Source organism: Heptranchias perlo, chromosome 18 (assembly GCF_035084215.1).
Source record: "Heptranchias perlo isolate sHepPer1 chromosome 18, sHepPer1.hap1, whole genome shotgun sequence".
NCBI classification, from domain to species: domain Eukaryota; kingdom Metazoa; phylum Chordata; class Chondrichthyes; order Hexanchiformes; family Hexanchidae; genus Heptranchias; species Heptranchias perlo.
Genome location: NC_090342.1, coordinates 38761563 through 38784310, shown reverse-complemented (window position 1 = coordinate 38784310; position 22748 = coordinate 38761563). Strand labels below are relative to the sequence as shown.

The following is a 22748-nucleotide window of genomic DNA, read 5'->3' as shown; positions in this document are numbered from 1 at the left end:
ATAAAGAAGAAAAGAAAAAGTTGAAAGACATTGTTTCACTATGAGTGGTTATTTTTGTGCTCGATAATGAGAAGTCTACAACTGGCATCAGCTCATACATAAACACAAACATTAATTATAAATAGGAAAAGTCTGTATAGTTGATTTTAGCCTTTAATTCTTTGGAATCATCACGATAATCTTACTTTTGTTTTACTGGCTACACATTTTGTGTGGATTTGACAAATGCTAACATTTCTCTGCAAATACAGATCATATGAAATAATTCCCATAATTTGGCTTCCCACATTAAACCCCACAGCTCTTTAATCAGTTCCTTTGTGAAATCTGCATGACATTAAGGTGTTTCATGTTGGTTTGATTTCCTCCCAAGCCCACGTTTAATATTTTAACACGTATCCACATTTGATGTTGAGTCATGTATAATTCAGAGCGATTTATTGTTCTATAATTAGGTTTCAATCCTGAATATTCTGAAGGTACCATTCTCTTGTACAATTAATATTCTTATCGTTAGTCAGTCTTCAACCTGCATATCACAGTACTGTGAGACTCTACCATTCCAGACTGATGACAATCTAAAGGGTAATAAATAACATTTTTTGCTTTAAACAAAAAAAACATTTTCCATCACTGCTCCCCTTTGTTTTTGTAAGTCTGTATTTTACTCTTGCTGTGACAACTGACTAGAAAAACAGATCGATAAATCCGTGTTGCGACAATGTTTTCCAAACCCTTCTCACCGTGCAGTTATGAGCTCTTTTCCTGCGACTTCAAGTAAAGTTTCCCATCTCGCTCTTCAACCTGTAATCCCATGCTGTTTAGCATGGCACTATCTGCCACACCCTGACGTGCCATCTGGGATATCTCTTCTTGATTCTGCATGTTCCGCTCTGTAAGGATTCGGATCGTAACCACTGCCCACTGGCTCACAACTACAGTGCATGAAGTTAAGGAACGTGTCTTACAACATCTTGATACAGAGTAGAGAATGCTTCACCAACATGTCGCTACCTCTACCATTGCCCCTTCAAAGTAATTTTGACTAATGGTGGAGAAGTTATAATGGCAGCCATGTACACCCTAATAGACTAGCTTCTAAGTCTTCCAATGATCAGATCCTGTGATACATCAAACATGGTCAGGCCCATTATTATACCAAAACAATAATGCAATTTTTTTCAATTTGTGATTGTTCAATTTGTGTATTACAGACTTGCAAGAGACCAGGAGCATTTTGGTGATCTGGAATACAATGGTTGCCTTCTGATTCTCCCTGCAAACCATTCTATTCCTCTGCTCCCTATATGGGGACAAGTATATTTCTTTTAGTCATGCCTAAAGCAGGGTTGAAGTTGACTAACCAGGGTTCATTGGACTATTATATAGGACCAAGGGTCACCACTGGCAGTTACTTCATTGGAGGAGTGGAGAAAAGGCACCTTAAAATAAATGAGACCCTTGGATTAGCTTTAACTGATGCTGTGGGCAGCAACAAGAGGATTGATTGTCTTGTCTTGTCTCAGACTAAACTAGGAAAACCCACAGCTTCTAAAAGTTTCATATAGTGTTGCGCAAGGTGAGTTTTTGAAATCCCTCGGATGTTTGCCGAATGCTCTCTGGGAGGATACTGCACCAGCTTTAATGGGATTGGGCCACAATCACCCCGTAATGTGGGTCTCAAGATCTTTTACCTTCTAGCCATTTTTATCTAATCTTCTGAAGGGTTGCTTGAGTATTTTGGCTTGAGGAGTTGAACCCAGAGTGTTCTGCTGACTTTCTCGGAGTGCTGTTGCATAACTTTTGCTTGCCTATAAAGCAGAAAACTTGGAGCTCCTACTGTTCTTCTGAACCCTTGCACCATTATAGGTTTGCACCAGCAATTTACAGGTGAATTAAGGCTTTGGACAACAGTTTTTTATTTTGATAAGAAAACCTTTAACAAATCCAGCTGGCTATAAAGATGTGACTTAGTTAATGGCAACAAAAGCAATGCACCTACCTGCTTTATCTGTCCTCTGAGAAGGTGTGTGCACACTGTACATGATGTGAACACAAGTAATAATACAAAACAAATAGTTTCAAAACACAAATAGTTTTAACTTTTTTTTACAAAATTAGAAGTGTTTCTGAAATGCTCACTTCTGACTATTATTGGAAATAGCTGGCATCAAAACCGACATAAATAGCAATAGAAAGAATACTGAATCTGAAGCCGCAAAAATTCAATCTTGCAGTAATGCAAGATTACGGATTCTTGTCTGAAAAATTGGGGAGGGTGGGGGGGGCTGTGGGGAAGGAGGGTTGGACACCGTACTCATCTTTTCACCTGTACATTACGCCTTACTCAGAGTATGAAGTGTGCTAGTGAGCAAATAACTAGCTTTATCTTAAATACAAATGTTTGTACCTGTTCATAGTGAAAACGAATACTGATGCCTCCTCTTCAATTTCTTGATAACCACCTAACTAGACAGAAACTAACAACTACAAGCGGTGCCAATTCAGGAGTATTTAACATGGCAGCAGCCATGGAGTTTTCCTACATTCTTAACAAATGGAACAATTTCAGAAACTGAATTTGCACTAATATATGATCACATCTGTAATGCCAGATTAGATTTCCCCCCGTCTCTTTCCCCAGCATTGACCCCACTTTCTCTGCCGGTAATTTCTGTCTTTACAGTTTTATTCTTTTATTTTGCAGAACAATAAAGTTTAAAAAACAATAACTAAAAGAAAAACGCCTGTGAAATCACGGGACCTGACTTGCAACTCATTGCACAAACCAAAATAAAGGCGTGCAGAAACTGGGGATAGAAGCCTGGCTACTTTCTGCCAACTCTTCTGCGGCTTTTTAAAAAAAAAACTTTAATTTGGCTAATTTTATTTTGAAATCCAAACACTGAACATCTTAATCAGTTTTTCCCTCTCAAGCACCTGTGTGTCAACAAAGCAGGTCATGAATAAACATGAAGCTACTTGTTAATGCACTGTATTAAACTCAGATTTCTGAACCACTGTGAGCATAACTAGAAGAACATAAGTGCTACAAGAGATTAAAGGAAGTTCAACTTAATGTTCACATTACCCCCTTGTTCATCTGCCCACTGACAACAAGAAAATAAAACACATTGCTAAAGAAAATCCCTAATCCTTCTGACACTTGAGCACCTCATTGTATATTGAGCCTCATGAAAAGCTACTAATGTTTCCACGGTTACTGCAAGCCAGGCCATGATCCTGTTTGTTTCCACTCTACAGAATGCAATAAATACACAAGAGCTAGGGGCTGGCTGGATATAGATCTGGGTTTCATCTAATGCTTTTATCCAAAAATAAACAAATCATATTCTACTTACAATAGATCTTTGGTAAAATGGATGAGTTTGCCATTTAACAGCCATGTATGAGAGACAGAAAAAAAAATCTACCAACGGAAAGCCCAAGTTTCTCTCCAAGAAATAGCACCTTTAATATAAATGTAAATTTAGACAGATGAAGAATGTCAAGAAACTAGTTCTTTAAAAGAAAACGCAGCAATGATTGCTCTATATTCACTGATTGAAGTTAGAAGCCATCTGTGAAACAATGTAGCCAACTTTCTAACTTAGAATAACGAAATACCATGGAAACGGACTGCTCTCATGCTTAAAGAGAGGGGGTGCACTTAGAAGCCAAAAAAACTTGGCTGCTATTTCTGTTAATTATCTAAACTGCTCTGTAGCATAGCAACAAAAAATAGATAAATCTAACAGAAGAAAAACAATTATTTCCCCAGTCGTGGGCACATTTAGCTCCAGTTTGTTAATGCAAGCCGTGATTTAGCACACGTAGGAAGTTCACCCCTTCTGCTGCTTCACTGAAGAGAATTTTCTTGCTTCCGCTTAGCTACTGTGAGCTACTACTTAGGGAGATTACAACCTGTATTCATGCAAAAACTATAAAACGACTCTTAACCATTTACTTAAAAGGCTCCTTTGCTCATTGCATGCAAATGCACAGTGGCCGAGATAGTACCCACAATCTCACAAGCACATCACTAGAGTCATATATGAGAAGATTGACAATCAGCAATGAAATGTAACACCTCTTTATAACAATATATGTTTTCATATTTGGAGCTAAAGGTGCCACATAAGGGATTGTGTGCTAAAATTAGGTCTCAAGGTGTGGGGGGATGAAATGGGAAGAAGGGCAACAAATTGGCTACAGGGACTGTAAACAAAGGGTAGTTTTAAAAGGTGTACCTTCTCAATAAGATCAGGTCATGCATGAGGTGCCTTGTGGGCCCCTTTCTGTTCAATTTATTCCTTAATGAATTGGAGGAGGGCAGTGGCAGCACAGTCGTTAAATTCACTGACTACATCAAATTGTACAGCAGAGTCAGGATCTTAGATTGCTAATTGATAGGGAATGACTGTTCACTGCTCCTCCAAAATTTTAACGTAGTGTCAGAAGGCTGAGGCCAAGGCAAACACAGTCCTGGGCTGTACTGCACAGACCATTCATTATTAAACTGTAACTACAATCATATGGTTATCCAAAGCTTTGGTAAAATCTTATTTGGAGTACTGTGCCCCGTTTTGCTCTTCCCCTCCCCCCCTCCCCCCCTCCCCCCACCCCCCACTTCAGAAAGAACATTGTGGCCTTGAAGAAATTGCACAGAATGCCAACAGGTATGCCGTCCAGACTGTGTACATTGAAATACGAAGGTCTGTGTTTTTTTTGGTTCTCTCAGGAGGTGGGGCAAAAGGCAGGGTTGGCATATGGGTTAAAATCAGTAAAGGGTGAGTGCAGGGATGCGTTTATGTCACAAACATAAATGAACATATGACTTGGAGATTTTAAAAGGGAGCTGAGTGCATGCAAGAGTCAATGCATCGAAGCCACTATTCAGACAGTGAATGCGTTTGGTATAAAATAATACTAACATTTATATAGCATCTCATGTCACAACATCTCAAACGTTTAACACACTGAGTTATTTTTGAAGTGCAGCGGATTATTTAGGTAAATGCAGTAACTATAAGCAAACCAATGACGTGTGACAGAAAACAGCATTCACTTACAGTGCTGCCTTTACAGCTTATACTTGGAACTGGTGCAACGAATTGACTTAAAGATGTTGTTGCCATTGTGAATGTGTCTCTAAGACACTTCAAGTTGTCTGCATACAGAGCACCACAGTCATGCAATATCATCCATGACCTGCAACAAATTATTATGGTTTGAATACAGACATAAAAGCACATAAAACTTCAAGGTCTGTACCACAGCAGACATGACAAATTCTGCAATGCTAACATTTCCTTGTGGCCAACATGGTGTCGGAACTATATCTGTAGCCAGCTGATTTGAAAATTGAGTGTGCTCAAAAGTTCTCAGGGTGGTGACACTACTTTGAGAAGGGAATAGAAATTACTCAGCGTTGGAGCTGCCATTTTACTCATGTGTGCTGCACCGCACACTTATAAGCCATGCTTAAGATGGAAGTTATTTACCAAACAACTTTACACTGGAGATGCCGCAAATTATATCACTGGATAGCACACTGATAAATCACACTGCCCAACAGCTTCACACTGAAGATGACGACTTTGAAATAATCAGTACACCGCACCTGTTCCCACAAAGAAAAACTCCAGGCATGAGAGAAGCTATCCTCAAAATTACAAGAATGCTTAAAACACAATCTGACCATGTCTTATCAGTTACCTTGTCAGTTGTGTCTTGTCTCTCAAAACTGTTTTTAATTCCAGTGAAAAATGGAAGAGGTAGAATGATGCAACAACAATCACTCAACAATTATCCAGTATACTCCTCACCCTAATTCTATCACAGCACCAGGAAGACATTTAATGCCTATGAAAGTACTTGCCTGTTTGAAGGCACATAAGTGTCACACTACTCATGTTAAAGATATTTTAGATAATGTAAACTTTAGATAGTTTTATTTGCAGGAACAAAACAGAAAAGTACACTTTGTAAAGCAGAGGGCTCTGAAGCTGAACTGTACTCTCTGGATAGTTCTACAGAATCACTACTCCAGCACTGTGATAGATTCAGATACGATGTAATTGCAGTTTCAGTCAAAGCCCACAAACCTTTCACTGAAGTCACCCATCAGTGCTCTCACACATCATCATTGGAATTCATGTGATAGCACAAGTATATTGGAAAAGCAGTCAAAAGGAAAAATTAAGATCTGTGATTTTGCTAGGGGGTCTTTATCATATTATAGCCGATGGTGACAACTTTGGGCATCATGCTACATGTGGTGGGAACACCAACTGGAAGAGGAGGAGGAGTGTTTTAGTTGGAGCAAACTACAAATCAATACTGTGAAACCCAACTGTAGGTTTCTCCTTCAGAATCAAGGGAGGTGGATCTCACGGACAAGATGAGCTCCGTGATGGGGAGATGGGAGAGAAATTAAAGAGAGAGTGCTTCATGGCTATGGCGGGGGGTTGAGGGAGGTTTGGCTTGATGGGTATGGGGGAAGATGGATGGATTGAGCAGTACTGGAAAGAAGTTGGTGAGATTAGCCCCCAGCAAGGACAATGGGTGGAAGGACTGGTGCGGAAGGAGTATGAGGCAGTTGAACTTGCTGCATTGTAAGGAGCCACCAGCGGGTGCCTTGATAGGCTCTTCAGAGAATGCTGAGAGAGGCACAGAGTTTAGCTATATGTGACCCAAGAAACCAGTCTGTAATAGTCACTGGTATTGGAGTTCAGTAAATAATCTTTGACTTGTTTAAATAGTAATAAAATACAGGTGTTTACATGGGTTTCTGCAAAGTTAGGGTTACTTATCTTGACAAAGTAGTTGTTGCATTTTTATTTTGTACCATACAGTTTAAGGCAGTTGGGACAGCTCCCCAGTTGTTATGTGGACTAATTTAGCAATTTAAACCATTATTGAGCTGTCTAACAGTTACCCATTGAAGACTATGGCCCTGAAATTCTAAAGGGATGCAAGGACAAAGGGCAGATTGCTCACGGACAGACAGATGGAGTGGGGGGCGGGTGTAATTTTGGGCAGTACCTGAAATCAAGAGGATTCCACCCTGTGCATCATGCAGCCCAAATTCCAGTTGGGGGATGGGGTGGGTGAGTCTTCTGCCTGTCCTCCCGAAGTCCACTGGCAGCTTTGGAGGCATTTCTGAGTGAGTTCCCAGGATACCCTGAGAATTCAACCCAATATGCTTTCCCCGAGCCCCGAAGGACCTATGCCACCTGAGAGCTGCTGTGGGTCCTGTACTGGGCCTTCGAAAGTCCATCTCAAGAGTTCATTATAAAAGCTGGATGCTGTTCAAATTATTCAGTTGATCTCTTTTGCAGGTGGGAAAAGGGAGGGAGCAAGAAAGAATAACTTTTCACTGTGTTTCCAACCATACTTCATAGGAAATATTTTTCTCACACTAGGGAAAACTCACCAATCCTGTACTTTCTTTGAGCGCAGCTCCCTCATGGAAACACAGGATTGGTGAATGTAGCTGAATGTGTTTGCTCCCTGAAAAGTTCACTACTTATAATTTAAATTTAAATTAAATCATTAAAACATATTATGAAATGCAATGTTTCTAAAGTACTCATGCTGATTTGGCATAACAAAATGATAATCTGAAAGAATGAAAACAAATTTTGAACTGTCTGCAACACACGTTTGTACGGTGTTCACGAATGAGGAAGATCTAACTGGATTCATCAAAAATAAGGGAAACACAAACAGTACCACTTGTCTAACTGGTATATCAGAGAGGATTATATTGAAGGACTGCTGTATTAAACATTTTCTGGATATCAGTGCTTCATCTTCCTCCTTTTGCACCACCCTTTGTAAGATTTCTTTCAAAGTTTTAAAACCCATCAAAGCTACTACTTTTTTTTCAGTCTGAGACTTCACTGTCTTGAAAAACAGGAATGTCCCCAGAGGAAAGGCAATTATAGAAAACTGTAGCATTTCTTAAGGCTATCTTCACAAATGTTTCCAACTATGTGATAAGGTTTATTCAGTGTTTTTGGGGAATGCTGTAAAACTGGTCCAAGACGACCAACACTTAAGTCTGGTTTAAATTGAGGCCCGGTGCAGCGATCTAGGCTTAGCATTTGAATCCACATGGTAAATTTTAGCTAAGCTGGCCTTTAACATCAGAGAGTCACTATACTTACAAAAAAGAATCTGCACAAGCAGCACTTATGTACAAACTTCCAAAGACCTTTTTTTTTAAAAAAGCCTGTGGATATAGATGGTACATAAGGCACCAAGCAGCTGACAAGAAGGCAGAGGAATGCTTCAATAGAGATCTGAGTCAGTTTATACCAGCAGGGGATTTAAGCAATTTATACCAGAAAATATCTGAAAAAGTACTGGGGTGAGATCTACTACACAATGAACAGGATAAATAGTGATATTGCTATTGTTAAATAAATAACTTCTACAAGTATTTAGTAGAGAAGGGTATACTGACTTGCTATCCAGGTCTGCAGTACACCCAATATCCTAGAACATTTGTAAATCAGCATGGCAGAGGTACTTGATAAGTTCAAGCACTTAAGATCAACAAATTCCTTGGTTACATATCCTCGGGTGTTGAATGAGATCAGAGAGGAGATCCATTCAACACTATTGTCATTAGGCAATGGTGGGACACTGTTGAGGTTATGCAGGATTGGATGCCAGAAAATGCAGTTATCTACCTATATTTAAAAAGAACAAATACAACCCAGTTGACTACAGGTCCATTAGCATAACATTAATTTTATATATTTGTTCTTGGGATGTGGGCAATGATGGCAAATCAGCATTTATTGTCCAATCTTCTGAGAAGGTGATTGTGGATCTTATCCTTGAACCACTTAGGTTATTGGTTCAAAACCAAATCAGTAAAGTAAAATGAGAAGTAGTAAGTGGAAATGAGTGAAAAGTAAATTAAAAACAAATATCAGAAAGAAATTTTTTTTTAATTCAAAAGTGTGATAAATGTTAGGAATAATCTGTTAGCAGGGTAGGAGGAGGAAAATACAACAGGGTAATTTAAAGCATAGCTGAACATATGATGGAAGAGCTATGTAGGGTTTTGATGTGCTGAATGACCTTTTTTCTACCCAACTTTTCTCATGTTTGACACCCTTCCATCCATGTAACAAATAAGCTCATCCCATAATCACAACTTTATGTATTCAAGACTATAAAAAGGGAGTCAAAACAGACTAAGATTTCCACAAACATTTGGGAGACTGTACGAAAATCATAATCTTCAATATTGGAATATGATCAAATATTTAAAAGTTTGTACTTAACATTTGTAATGACTGCCATTGATGAGTCCTACAAAGATATCCTGACCTTAAAGATAACCATAGACTTTTACATAGATGTTCATCTTATTAACTGCTGTCCCAATTGGTTCAGAATACCCGTTACATTATTGATACTGAAGAGGAAGGTGAATACCTGAAAAAGCCATAGTGCTGTAATGCATGAGGACATGAATACATCTGAGTATAAATCACTGATGATCTCTTCATGTTAGATACAAGTATGCATCCCTTATGCTGATGAAATAATGTTTCTGTTTTGTTATCCTAGTTTATATTGCCTCTGTAGATAAGTGAGTTTTTGTGAAACAACAATGAAAGAACAATCACACAATATAAACTACATTAGTCATACAATTTAGCTAAGTGTAAGAGTTACCAAACACAATTACACCAGGATGAAAATACAGAAATAAGATGTCCTAAGGCCTCCTAAACCTGATTATTATTGACATCGTTCACCTGAGGAAGGGGGAAGCCTCCGAAAGCTTGTGAATTTAAAATAAAATTGCTGGACTATAACTTGGTGTTGTAAAATTGTTTACAACTGATTATTATTGTTTGAGGGGGGAAAAAAGGTCTGAACTGAACTTGTACCATCCAAGACCAAACTTGATAGCCCATGATTGTTCTGTTTGGCTTACTATTACCATAATCGTATGTCCAGTCAACCACTGTTCAGATAATATAAACTGTACAAATGATGTCATCCATTAGTGGCAGACAGTCTGAGAAACCACTAACCCAACAATATAATGCGTACTGAACAATCCAGTAAACCACAAGAACAGTTTGCATTGTATGAGTGTGGTAAACCACAAGGCCCAACAATACATAATGCACAGTCAAGTAAACAACTGGGCAGGGATGTATACTGTTTGTGCAGTGCACCTAATCTGGTAGAACCACAGCCACAATTACATTACCAACCCATAATACAACATAATCTGATTTACCATTACCTCTTGTAATAATATTTTTGGTACCTACCCATCTGGAAAATCTACATCCCAATGACAAGATCTAGTTGGACCCAACAGATTAACCAGTAAACCACTAATGAAATGGTACCTTTTGTTCATAGAGCATATAATCTGACAAACACATGTTCCAATGATGTAAATAGGATTAAACACAATTTGCAGTCATGTAATTTCACAAACATAGCTGGTGGAATAGTGTCACCCAGACCTGTTCCAGAAATAAAGATAGTTTGCTTCATCAGAACATGACAAATACTGAACCATGAGTTTTCTAATCAAGAGATATGTTTAACTCAAACTAAAAGAAACAGTTTTCTTTCACTTATATGCTTTTAGGAATCAGCAGGCACGGTGAAAAGCATTAAGTGACTTTTTTTTCCCCCTTCATGCTCTTATGTATGGCACACACTTCCTGTCCACAAACTGTATATCCTATATCACTATTTTAAGTCTAAATTTTTATATCAACATTTAACATTGAAATTGCCCAGGTAAACACTTATAATGGAACATGGTAACATTTAATTGTCATGGTTTGTTTACTTAAAATGCTTTTTAAAAAATTATTTTCCTGAGTAACTGACATTTCTAATGTCCAAAATAATGCATTAAACAAAATCAAAAATTCAAAATATTGCTAATTTTTATAATAACATTATTAAAATTATCCATCAAATTGTCTTTTGTGCCTTTAATTACCTTCATTTCTTTTTACTTAAAAGGCCTCAGCCTCTTTCAAAAGCCTGGGCTTGGACTTCATATGCATAACTTCCAAAAATCAGTAGCATCTTAGCTAGCCAATTAACAGAATGCTTATATCAGTCTGTAACAAAATCTGTTTGGTTCCATTTCAAAATTATTTGAAGAAAAGCTAGAAGCCAAATTTCAAAAGCTTTATTCAGGTAAAAATGTTCGTGTGTATGTTTTTTTGAACAAGAGAGGCATTATAATGAGAGAGAGAGAGAGAGAGAGAGAGAGAGAAAGAAATAAATGGAGCCAGACAGAGATACACTTCAGGGAACCAATCACAAAACACCAAATTTAATGTTTGCAAAGATCTTTTAGAAAGTTACAAACCAGTTCTGCTAGATCTGGGATTCTGTCACCCACTGCTGTCAGGGTCATGTCCTCCCCTCACTGCTGATAGAAAGCAACAACCTGCATTTGTGTAGAGCCTTTAACATAGAAAAATGTCTCAACGTACTTCTTAGAGGCATAATACAGGAAAACAGATGGCAAACAAAGGAGGAGATATTAGGAGGGGTGATCAAAAGCTTGGTCAAAGAGGTGGTTTTTAAGGAAAGGCTTAAAAGGAGGAGAGGAGAGAGGTGTATGGAGGGAATTCCAGAACATGGGCCCTCGGTGAGGCATTGGAGGACCAGGACGCAACGTAAGGCAGCGAGGACAGGAGTGACAGCAAGACGTGGTGCAGGATAGGGCTTGGTGCAGCAGAGTTTTGGATAAATGGAAGTTTACAGAGAGTGGAGGATGGAAGACACCAGGAATCTACCCCATTTTCCAGCTCTGCCAAACTTTAGGCTCCCCTCCCCTTGAATCCCAGTATCCTTCTCCACAATGATGTCAGACCAAAGAATCCTCCATGCTGCAAAACCCTTGCTGTTGTCATGTAAGTTGCAGGAACAATAGATATGTGTTGTCTTTTAAAAATTGATTGTTAGAAAAGAAGAGATTGCTTATACAGAATGGAATTTCTTTTAGTCCACAACTGCATGTAGTTGTAAATATTCTGTTAAAAAAAAATTCTCCTGAACCATTTTTTGAGGCTTAACAATTTTGTTGTATAAAACATGGAAAAGGCACAAAAGATGAACTTCTAATGTTTTGAGATAATTTGTTCATGGAAATTTATGTTTATTAAAGACTGTATAAGTTGGCAAACTCACTAATAAGGTGCTCCTAGTACATGCCAGAAGTTCACATCAGGAAATTGTGCACTTCCAGAAACTATTCATTAATTTTAACAAGCAGAATAACACTTAAAAGCAAGAACATAAAGACAGGAACTGGCTCTCAATGGGGAAAACGATGGTGGAGGTACCCGAAGTGGGAACACCAAAGGGTTGGGGGCCCGGTGGTTTGAAAGGGGCAAAGGACGATATAGGTCCCATTTTCCTGGGCTCTGAAGGGTCTTAGACCCTACTCCACCTAAGAAAAAAAGACTGAAGGAAATAAAGTTCCTGAGTTCTGAGGACCCAGGAAAGAGAGTTATTAGAAGCCTGTGCAATCTGTCTTGATTTCAATACAGTGAGGACATAGGAAGGAAGTAATGAGGCTTATTTGGAGGTTAGAAGGAACAAGAAATGAAATTTCAAAAAAACCACTATGGAATGTTAGAGGCTTCTTGTATTCTATCCAGGAATGGTATGACTTCCATTTTCTGTACATTTTCTGGGGCATTAAGGAATACCAGATCAAGATGACCATTGACCCTTGCTTTACACACTGGGTCAAGAAGCACTTGAACACAATAGCTACCATCTCTGGCTCTAAATGACTTGAATTTTCCCAGTTTATATTAGGTTGATTGAAGTCTCCCACTAAAATAATTTTCCTGTTCTCACATATCCTTCCTATCTCTTCATAGAGCAAATCGTTCTCCTTATTCTGACCAGCTGGTCTTTAGAATACACCTAATGATAGCTTGGAATTTTTTTTAGCAGTAAAGATGTCTAGCCAGAGTAGTTCATTCTGTAGGTTTCTACCTCCCATAGGATCAACTTCCACTTCCAAGATGTCTCTGACTATTAAAACTACCACATTAGCTAGTGTTTAAAGTAATTGTTCAACAAATTACATTTTCATCACACCTATTAAAGCTGCAACTGAATATTCACCAAATGATACCAGCAAGGATTCTGTGAGGCATCTAGCTGTATCCTTATTGTGCCTTAGCATGAGCTGCTGTACGAATGTTGTGGGGAATATAAGGAAGCATGGAATGAGAAAAACTCGTTCTCATTCCACAGAATGTGTGCAATGCATCCCATCAGGACTACTCATTTACAGTGACTGAATAAGTCAAACTCAATTTTCATTACAAAGAATTCTGGGCTTTTGTATTTAGGGCCATTGGTTTATGCTAACCGAGTCAAATATTGAGCGGACTTTTGCCGGTGTACTGGGGGATCAAATTCGACGATTTAGTCTATTTCTCCATGAAAATTATAAATTTGTGGCTTGTCTGATCATGAACTCTACCAACACATTTGATCTCCTGAGAGAAAATATGGCTGAAATATTCTGTCATCCCCAAGGCAATCAAGCAAGAGTCCAGAATCCCATAATTCAACCCTGGCCTGTGACCTTGCATAAACAAAACTCTTCTTGTGTCCACTGTAGGAACAATTGTACCTTGTGGATTATTTGATGTCAGTCTTGCCCTTTCCCTATAACCTCAAATTCTGCTCCCAATCACGTTTTTGAAGGTGTTAATTGAAATAGCATTAATAATTCATCTAATCTCTGTGTCCTCTTGTTCTGCACTCTCAGTCCAAGTCAAATAGCCTGCTACATTCACACTATCTTTACTCTCAGTAATTTAAAGATGTCCATCATATCCGCCCTTCAATCTTTTCAGTTTAGCTCTCTTCACAATTTCATCTCTGAAGTCTAACAGGTATTCTCTGAATCCTCTTCAATGTATTAACGTCATTTTGGAGGAACACCAGAGGTAGAGGACAAAAGTGGTACTTTTAAAGAAACTTCAACTCAGTCCCGGGCAAGAGGATCCTGGGCTGGAGAGACGAGAGATTTCAGGAGATGTAATCAAGGCAAAGGCCAAAGGAGTAGGGAGAAGATGTGAAAGATGTCAACGTGGCTCAAGGAGTGAAAGAGCACATAAGTTTGAAAGAAGTCAGGAATGCTGGAGCTGCAAAGGGAAAGAGAAGGGTTTGAAAAAAGTCAAATGAGGGTTAAGTAGTGAGGAAAAGGAGTGACTAAAAAGTGGGCTTTGCAGGAGTGGAGAAAAAAAGAGGGCTTTGAAGCAGTTAGGGTGAGGCTAGAGGAATAGGGCAAGAGAAGTTACAACAAAATAGTATGTACGAGGACAAAAGATTGAGGACAGAAAGCTTCGAAACAATGAACAAGGCTAAAGGAATCAGTGAAGATAGGCTTGAGAAGTTGGAAGAGAAGCAGAAGTCTGAAAGAGGACAAGAGGGTGAGAAAGCCAGAACTTAAAAAAAATCCTAAACAGTTTGGTAATCCAAATCCAAGAGGATGGGCTCATCGAGAAATACAGAGCAGTGGAATGTTGAAATATTAAAAAAAAAATTTATTTGATTGAACTGCTTCCATCCCAATACACTACAAATTAATTGTCTGTCTTTTTCACACAGCGTAACTAAGTTGCAACAAAGTCTTAACTGGCGTGATATCCCATGTCTAGGCATTGTTGGGGTCAGGTTTAGAACCAAAATGATTCATTTAGCAGATCATTAAGTTGTACTTTGCACATGTGCTGCCAGTTTGATTTTCCACTGGTGTGAAAACTATCACCAATAATATTGTACAGTGGTTTGCCCACCACAGAAACTGTAAATTAACTAACTTAGTACTTTGTATACTGTACACCATTACAGCTACTACCATACCAGAGAGACATTCCACTTGTGCAACAGATAATCCAGTTAAACATCATTCTACTAAATTGTGGCTCCTTAGGTGTACTTGATGTGCAGAAAATATATAAATCATAAACAACCTAGAAAACCAGTTTAAATATATAATCTGTTTGACCACAAAATGGTAACCCTTTATTTCAATGATGTATTTCATTTGTATTATAAACAACCTGCCAAACAACTCTTTAAATATATAATCTGTTTGAGCACCACAAAATGGTAACTGTGTTCCAGTGACGTATTTTGTTTATGTTATGAAAAACCTGATAAACCGCCACTTACATATAAAATCTGTTAAAACAATCACAAAATGGTAAAGCTTTGTTGCAATTAAGCGTTATGTTTGTGTGGTGAACAATTCAGTAAACAGTGAGTAAAGAGCAATCGTCTGCCAGGAGCGTGTTACAAGGCTGGATGAAATTGTGTTTTGATGATTTCATAACCAGAAAGAGTAAAGCTCATAAAACAATTGTTCATCAAACTAGGAGAGAGTCCAAGAAAGAGTTTATCCAAGGTGAGATATTCTATATTTCAGCAATTCCACTCTTACATTCATTAGCCTGTTCCTCGAATGTAATGGCACGTTGAGTCCATTCATGGGAGAAAAGAAACTGCATACATTCATTCTTTAGTGCTTGATTGGTGTAGTGTAAACAATGCATGCAAGCAAACAAGTAGAGTGGATTGATACAGATAAAAGACTTTTACCTAGAAGATAACAATGAAACCTTTGGAAAGTACTGGAGGTCTAGATTTGGACGCTGGTCCACCTGGTTAAAAAGATGTATTTATATATTCTGCTCTGACTGCTATGATCTAATTAGAGATTAAAGCAATGTTTTAATTGTGTGAAAGACATCATTGGTTGGTAAAAGTACTGTCACGATAAATGCTCCAATTTATTACAATACGTGAAGAAATACTAAAAGGACGAATGAGATAGTCACTGTCCTATTCACTGTAAACATGCTGCTTTACTTATGTTACTTGTACAAAAGAAACCTGGTAATGCAATGTTGTAATAAAGTTAAATCTGTATGCATGAGATGTGCTGATTGTCACTAAAGTTTGAGACATGCCCAAGGCCAAGTGAAAGGAGGTTAGCATTACTGCTGTGTACTCTAGGTCTGATGGAAGGAAGTACATGCAGCATAAGTTCAAGATTACAGAGAACAGGTTGATGGTCTGGCTCAATGTTACTACTAGGTACCCCTGAAATCAGATAAAAATGGGGAGGCATCTTGATCCTTCCTCAGAAGGCAGGATGGGAAGATACAGTTTCAAAAAGGGCAGATACTACATTGTCAATGGCTCGAGGGGAATGCTATACATTTATCTATCAACAATACACGCAACTTTCAGGTGTTTCTGTGATCCAAGGGGCCAATTTGAAAAAATTAGATCTGTTAATTATTAGACCAGGGGCACACAAATTTAGTGAGGTAGAGAGTAAAATATGTGGGCTGCTTACAGAAACTGTCAAGCTGTTTACATATGGAAAAAGCCCAAACTATTAACACCTGGGTCCCCCATATCCAACACCACCTGCAGCTGAGGTAATGGGCTGCTCCCAAGATTCCAAAAAACAAACTTCATGGGGATGCACAAGAGTATCGTGGGTTTACTCAAACTCCAATTCACCGTTCCTGATTCCAGCTTTTCCTAATCACCGATTCATAGGAATATGACTGAAATCAGGAGCTGTGTCACTGAGGGATTTCCATCATTCTGTAAGGCATTGCAGTGTACTATTGCTCCAGCAGGCTATACTACCCCATGGCCAATTCATGTTACCCGTGTATAAGTGGTTGTTTGTTGGTTGTTGTTATTACCGGAACCCAGCCTTTTCACATCTCCCCCCAGCACAAACCTCACGGAGCATCACTTTGCTGATTGGAGCAAACCTCCTTATCCTCTCTCTCTCTCCTACTGCCTCCTCTCCGTTCCCCTCCCACATCCATCTCCCGACCACCACCCTCCACTCCCTCACCACCTTCATCGTCCTATGCTCTCCTCACTTCCCACCTCTCTCCCTGTCCACCCCTTCCCTCTCCCACCTCTTGGTCCAATTCAATTATTCCCCCACCCTTGAACCTTGTTTGACCTGAATACTATGCTTGCTCTTGATGCCCTGTGTGCAATGCCACCGGAGCTCTTGAAAATTCATAGCCAATCTTTACATCCATCATTGAAGAGATCTTACAACGACAATTTGGACACAAGTAGAATTTAGTTTGCATCTGAATTCACATACTCCAAGCACAGTTAGTCATATTCCTTTCCCCTGAAGACAGAAGAGTGTTTTGAGAATTCTCTCACACTCCTACAAATTCTCCACTGTGATAATGTTAGCCAATGATCATTTTTAATGATTATTTTCTTCAGTTAAATTTCCAACCTTTAATTTCTATTCAGATCACAAGTAGTCACTTCCTAATCTGCATCAGCCTAATTTGAATCAACTGAGTAGCGTACTTTGGTTCATTGGCTCAAAATGCAATCAGACATTAATTAAGTCGTTTTCTTTCCCCAGTCTTTGTTTTCTGGCTGCAGACAGCAGCACAATTGCAGAATGCTGTTAAAGTTTGGCTTCACGGTTCATCTTTAGAAGTGTAAATCACACTATTGCTTTTGTTGTGTAAAGATTTCTATTCAGAAGCACTGTTATTACTGTACATAGCCTATTCAGTTCCAGTCCATTACCCCTCAGAAGGCACTTCACGCTCTGTAAAGGCAGCCTGGGTCAGCTCCTCAAAAAATCAGTTCCGGTATTTGGACAGAAACATATCTCCTGAAGCAAACCCTTCAGACTGTATCTGCTTGGCTACCTCCAGTTCCTGTTATCTACAAGCTTTAGCTGATGTGTTCCTGTGGCAGCAGATCGGGAAGATTGCAATAACAGTTCATAATTTTTAACACTCAACAAACCCAAATTATTTTTGAAAGCTGTTTCTTTCTCTATCCTTAAATCTCATTGGTTAAGGAGATAGACTGTTGGTCCCGTCATTCACTAAGGTCCCAGTGCCCTGTTGACCTTGCCGCATCGTTATCAACTCGCACTTCCAGCAATTTGTGGCACAAAAAGTTTTCAGGCTGAAGGGTGAATAAAAAAACCTAACAAAAGGGGCCAGCCAGGAGATGCCCCGCTCCAGCAAATTCTGGACCAGTGATTCTCCTTCCCTGTTGTTAAAAAGTTTAACTATTGCTAAAAGAGGGCAAAAGATTATGCCTGATCCCCAGTGTTTCTGTGCAGGGATTTACCCAAGGTCCAGGTAATGTAACTCCTTCATTCTGTGAATTGCATGTCACACCCCATTATTTGCACTATGCCTAGCTCTATGTGAATTGCTCTACTTCCTCAGTGTTTTACTACTAATAACCTATTGATCACAACCATTCTGCAGATCGCAGGTTCCAGCCAAACAGTAAGTCAATGCTGGCAACAAATCACAGGATGGGAGAGATCATCAAGCTAGTGTTAGTAACTGTGGGATGAGCAGTCAACTACAGAATAAACACAACCGGATTAGAGTGATCAGTACTTGACAGCTAGTGTGAAAATACAGGGCAAGCGGAGATGAACACGGAACTGCATGCAAGAAACTGTGGCAAGAGAGCTACCATTACCATGAATCCACAGGACAAGAGTAATTGGCAACTAATCACAAGCAAGAAAATGTTGAATGGCAGTGATCAATATAGAGCAGCTAAGAGGAAACCATAGGAAAAAGAGGATCAGCAATGAACCAAGAGCACATTAACTGAGAAATGAGACAACCCAGAAAACACTGATATCATTCAGAGAGCAAATAGTTAAAAAGCAATTATCAGAACTTGTGTTACCAGGTAAACACATAACAGACGTGTTACAGGGAGAGTACAACTCTACTTCCAGTTTTTGCAGCTACTTTTTTTTTTGAGAAAACAATAATAGATTTTGATCTTCAAAAATACTAACCTTTGAAAGGGTACTCTTTCATATTGTGAAGTTCAAGACTGTTATTCAAACCTTTGATTCAGCCTTTCTGGACAACGACCTGGAAGGTCAGAGAGAGCATGGCAGGTCTTGCAACTACTGCAGATCCAAGCCTATGCCTAGTGGGCTTACCCACTAAAGGAGAAAACTCCCCCAATATGCAGACTAGCACAACTATCGGTGCCAGCTGCATGATGATGCATCATCCACTGTGGCACAGCACTACCCTCCCAACAACAAACATGGGGATAGGACATATGCCAGTCAGAAAGGGTGATGTATGGACTCTGCCTGGAACTCAAAATATCAGGCATCCCAGACTCCTGTGATATAGACCCAGATCAACTGTGAAGAAAATCAAATGAGGATTGTAAATAAGCAACAACCACCATCCCTCCAGTACCATACAAAGGCTGACAAAGGAAGGGGCGAGGTTGGGGGGGGGTGGGGGGAGAAGAGAGAAAGAGTCCGGGTCCGATCCTGTCCTCAGTTAGCATCCACACACATACACTTCCAGCAAAGATCACTGGGTAGTGATCAGGAGCAGGACCCAGATCCTGGTTGATTTTCCCCTCTAACTCATGGATGGTGAGGCCAACTGTTGGACCAGTTCTCAGTATGGAGTGCATCAGCACAAATCTTGAATCTTCCTAGTCTGTGTGTTTCAGTTAGTTATTCACCAGATAAACTTGCTGAGCCATTAGGGAGCCTTGTGTTGTTATTTTATAAATGTAATTAAGAATGGTACAACATTTTATGTCAGAGGCTACAAGAATGATTTAAGAAATTTCAGATTTTTAAAAAAGTTTAATCAAATCAGCTCAAGGTGGTTCAACAGTCTTAGTATGACAATGCCAATTTAGTTTGTCCTCTACCTAATTTACCCCTTTGTTCTCAACCCTTCTGATCTAAAAATGCTCTGTGACTTACGGGATTACTCCCATCTCTTACCAAAAGCTATATATCTGTTTGCAAACAGTTACCCAAAAGCCACAAGCACAGATGTGGTTTAACCATTCCTGATCCAAGTTTTTAACAACACAACACGAGCACAAATACTATACAATCCTTCCAAATTATACACCTCCCCCACCCCCCCCCCCCCCACACCATTTCGCTCAACACCAAAACAATTCACCAGAGTGGATTTGTGTCCTTGTTATTTAGTAATAGAACCACCCAATACATCGTAGGGAATAAAATGGGTGTTGTTTGACTACGTTTTTTTTTCTCCAACCAATGTGACTTCCATTCCCTCCTCTCCAAGGACACACATTGGTACCTCATTTACGTGAGACAGGCAGTCAATATTTACAGGCTATTCTATCAAGAAGGAACATCACAGTCAAGCTTGATCCTTTCCTCACCAGATATCCATAAATTCACTTTCAGCAGGAAGGGGATCCCTGGCAATATTTCCCTCCCTAATACAGGGGCACCAGAGCCAATTAACAGCACCCCTGCCGCAGAGGTCAGCTAACTCCCTAAGGACTGGAGATCAAACATGGGACCTTCTTGATCTGTACATCTCAGCTGCTCGCTGGATATACTCTTAAGCCAACAAACTATAACTGGCAACAGTGGCAAAAGCCAGAACACTAGGCAAAAACAAGCATGACTGAGAAGATAACACCATCATATTCCCACCATCACAGTATGATGGAATGATATTTGCCAATGTAACATGGGAGATTTACACATTAATGATGAGCTATGAGCTTGAAAGCAATCTAGCAAGAAGCGTTCTTTAACTTAACTCCCTCCCCATTCTCAACACAACTTCTGCTCTTGGTCCAGATGGGACAGGTGGCTAATACCTGCATCGATCCCATCAAGGCAGTTCCTTCTTACCTAAATTTCATTTTCGGGTGTCACACTCTTACTGAAGAAACTTCTAAGTCCCAAACAATGTACTTCATTCAAAGCACTTCTCCTGTTCCTAGCACTAATTCATTTTTGTCAGTTCATCTACACAATGAACAAAGTTTCAAAGCAGATGCTTTTGACTCACAACCTGCTTTGAAAAGTTTGTTGGCAGCACTATGACACCAACAATCATGTTAGAGTTTCAGCTGCTTCTGCCTGAATTACATAGAAAACCAAAAACCTCAGTCATTTTTTGGGACAGTGGGCATTATTAATAAGATTTTACAAGGTTAAACATATTAGGAATTTTTTATTTAATTGATAGCTATTTTGCAGTGTGCCAAGAGCACTTCCAACATCCTGGGTGGAGGGTAAAATTTAAATTTAATTATATGTGGGAACAGTAGCAATAACTCAAACTATCTTGCCAGACCTCCACTTAGTGGAAATTTTGTGTGTGGGGGAAGGGGGATGAGAGGAAAACAGAGAAGGAAAATATAATTCAATAGCAAAATAGAAAAGCAGTCATAGAGATAGATGATTTCTAGCAGATAATATTATGCAACACAACTGCATTACAAGATACATCAATAATTCCAACCATCACCAGAAAGAACACAAACAATTCAAAACATCTGGGTTATTTTGTGTGATGTTGCTTCCTTCAACTCTTTTTTTCTTATTTCTCTGAAGCGACATTTGGCATTGACAACTCAAAATAATAGTTTACATTCTGAAAAGATGAGTGGTTAATATTTTAATCCATCATTTTTCTTTCACCACTTTCCACTTCAGTGCTTTTCCTCACCAACCGAGAAGGAGAAACATTCTGACCTACACATCTCTTGGGTGTCACCATTGCTCTGTGTTAGATGATAAATCAGTGTTTTTGCTCATTGTACAGGTCCAATAATATGTACTTTTAATTTTTTTTTACTCTTCCATATATTGTCTAAATATTTTCCATGCTAAATTCCAAAATATAATGAAGCCTTTATACGTGCAGTTGTTTTCAGACATCTCAATTTGGCTTTTTAAACAAAATTATACCTTTTGGTCAGCACTGCCCTGGCCTTTAATTAAACCTTAGATTCACAACAATTCTATCTCTTTAAACCACAACCCCATCCCTGAGGCATTCCTAGAACACACCAGGTAATTCAGACAATGGAGATAATAGCAGTAAAGTGACAAGCCCACAGACAGTCAAATGGATGATGAAGAGCTTTGTGATCAGTTCACTCCCCCTTTCTCAAGCCAAACTGATTTACGGGGATTTTTCAAACTGTAGAGATCTTGTGGGTGAAAGTGCTGGAAAAGGACTGAGGGCAATCCGTAATATGCCATGGCCAAATAATAGAACAACAGTTTTACCACTCCAATCCGATCAGTTCTGCTGGTTTCCTAATTTTTTGAAGGTAGTTCAACTTCTACATGCAGACCAGCCGCCTAAATGCAGCAAAACCCGAAGATCAGTGTCCCCATGTCACAGGTTTTCAAACTTGGCTACTGGGACCCCAAGGGTTCTGCTCAGGGCTTCGGGGATCGGAGAGGTTATCAGACTTCTGTATTTGTTGACTTACTAGCACTTCATTTATGTTGCTGCATACTAATAAAAAAAATGTTTCCTTCAATGATAGCACTGTTTTCCTTTGGGTGCCTGACACTCCCAGAGTTCACAGGAGTGTATCAATAGTTGCAGGAAAAGTTGGAAAGACCCTGATGAACATAGGGACCTCAATGAATCACACCTTAATTCTTTTGACCATAGGAGGCAGTAGAGAGACCAAGTAGTAATGATGAGGAAAATGAAATGTGCACACACAACATACAATCTTCAAGTAGCACCACATCAAAGGAAGATCCTGAGAAGGACGGGAGGGAGCTTTGTACATCGAGAGTGAACTATATTCAAAGTGAGAGGGGCCATAACTGGCATAGATGATGTAACATGATTTTC

The 22748-nt window shown here is 39.3% G+C and overlaps 1 protein-coding gene across 5 annotated transcripts in view; it reads right to left on the bottom strand.

Moving 5' to 3' along the window:
* Window positions 1-22748, bottom strand: part of atxn10 (ataxin 10) — a 224048-nt gene that overhangs the window by 9718 nt on the left and 191582 nt on the right. For 2 of the 5 annotated variants that reach the window (XR_010966231.1, XM_067999737.1), the window contains exon 11: window positions 744-935. The exons of 1 other annotated variant lie outside the window; for it this stretch is intronic. Coding sequence is in view for 3 of the 4 variants with exons in the window: in XM_067999737.1 (XP_067855838.1) it covers window positions 751-935 (185 nt within the window). In the remaining variant the exon portion in view is untranslated. Of the gene's footprint in view, window positions 1-30; window positions 936-22748 lie in introns of those variants that run through there. 2 more of the 5 variants (XM_067999738.1, XM_067999736.1) reach the window with 2 other exon arrangements.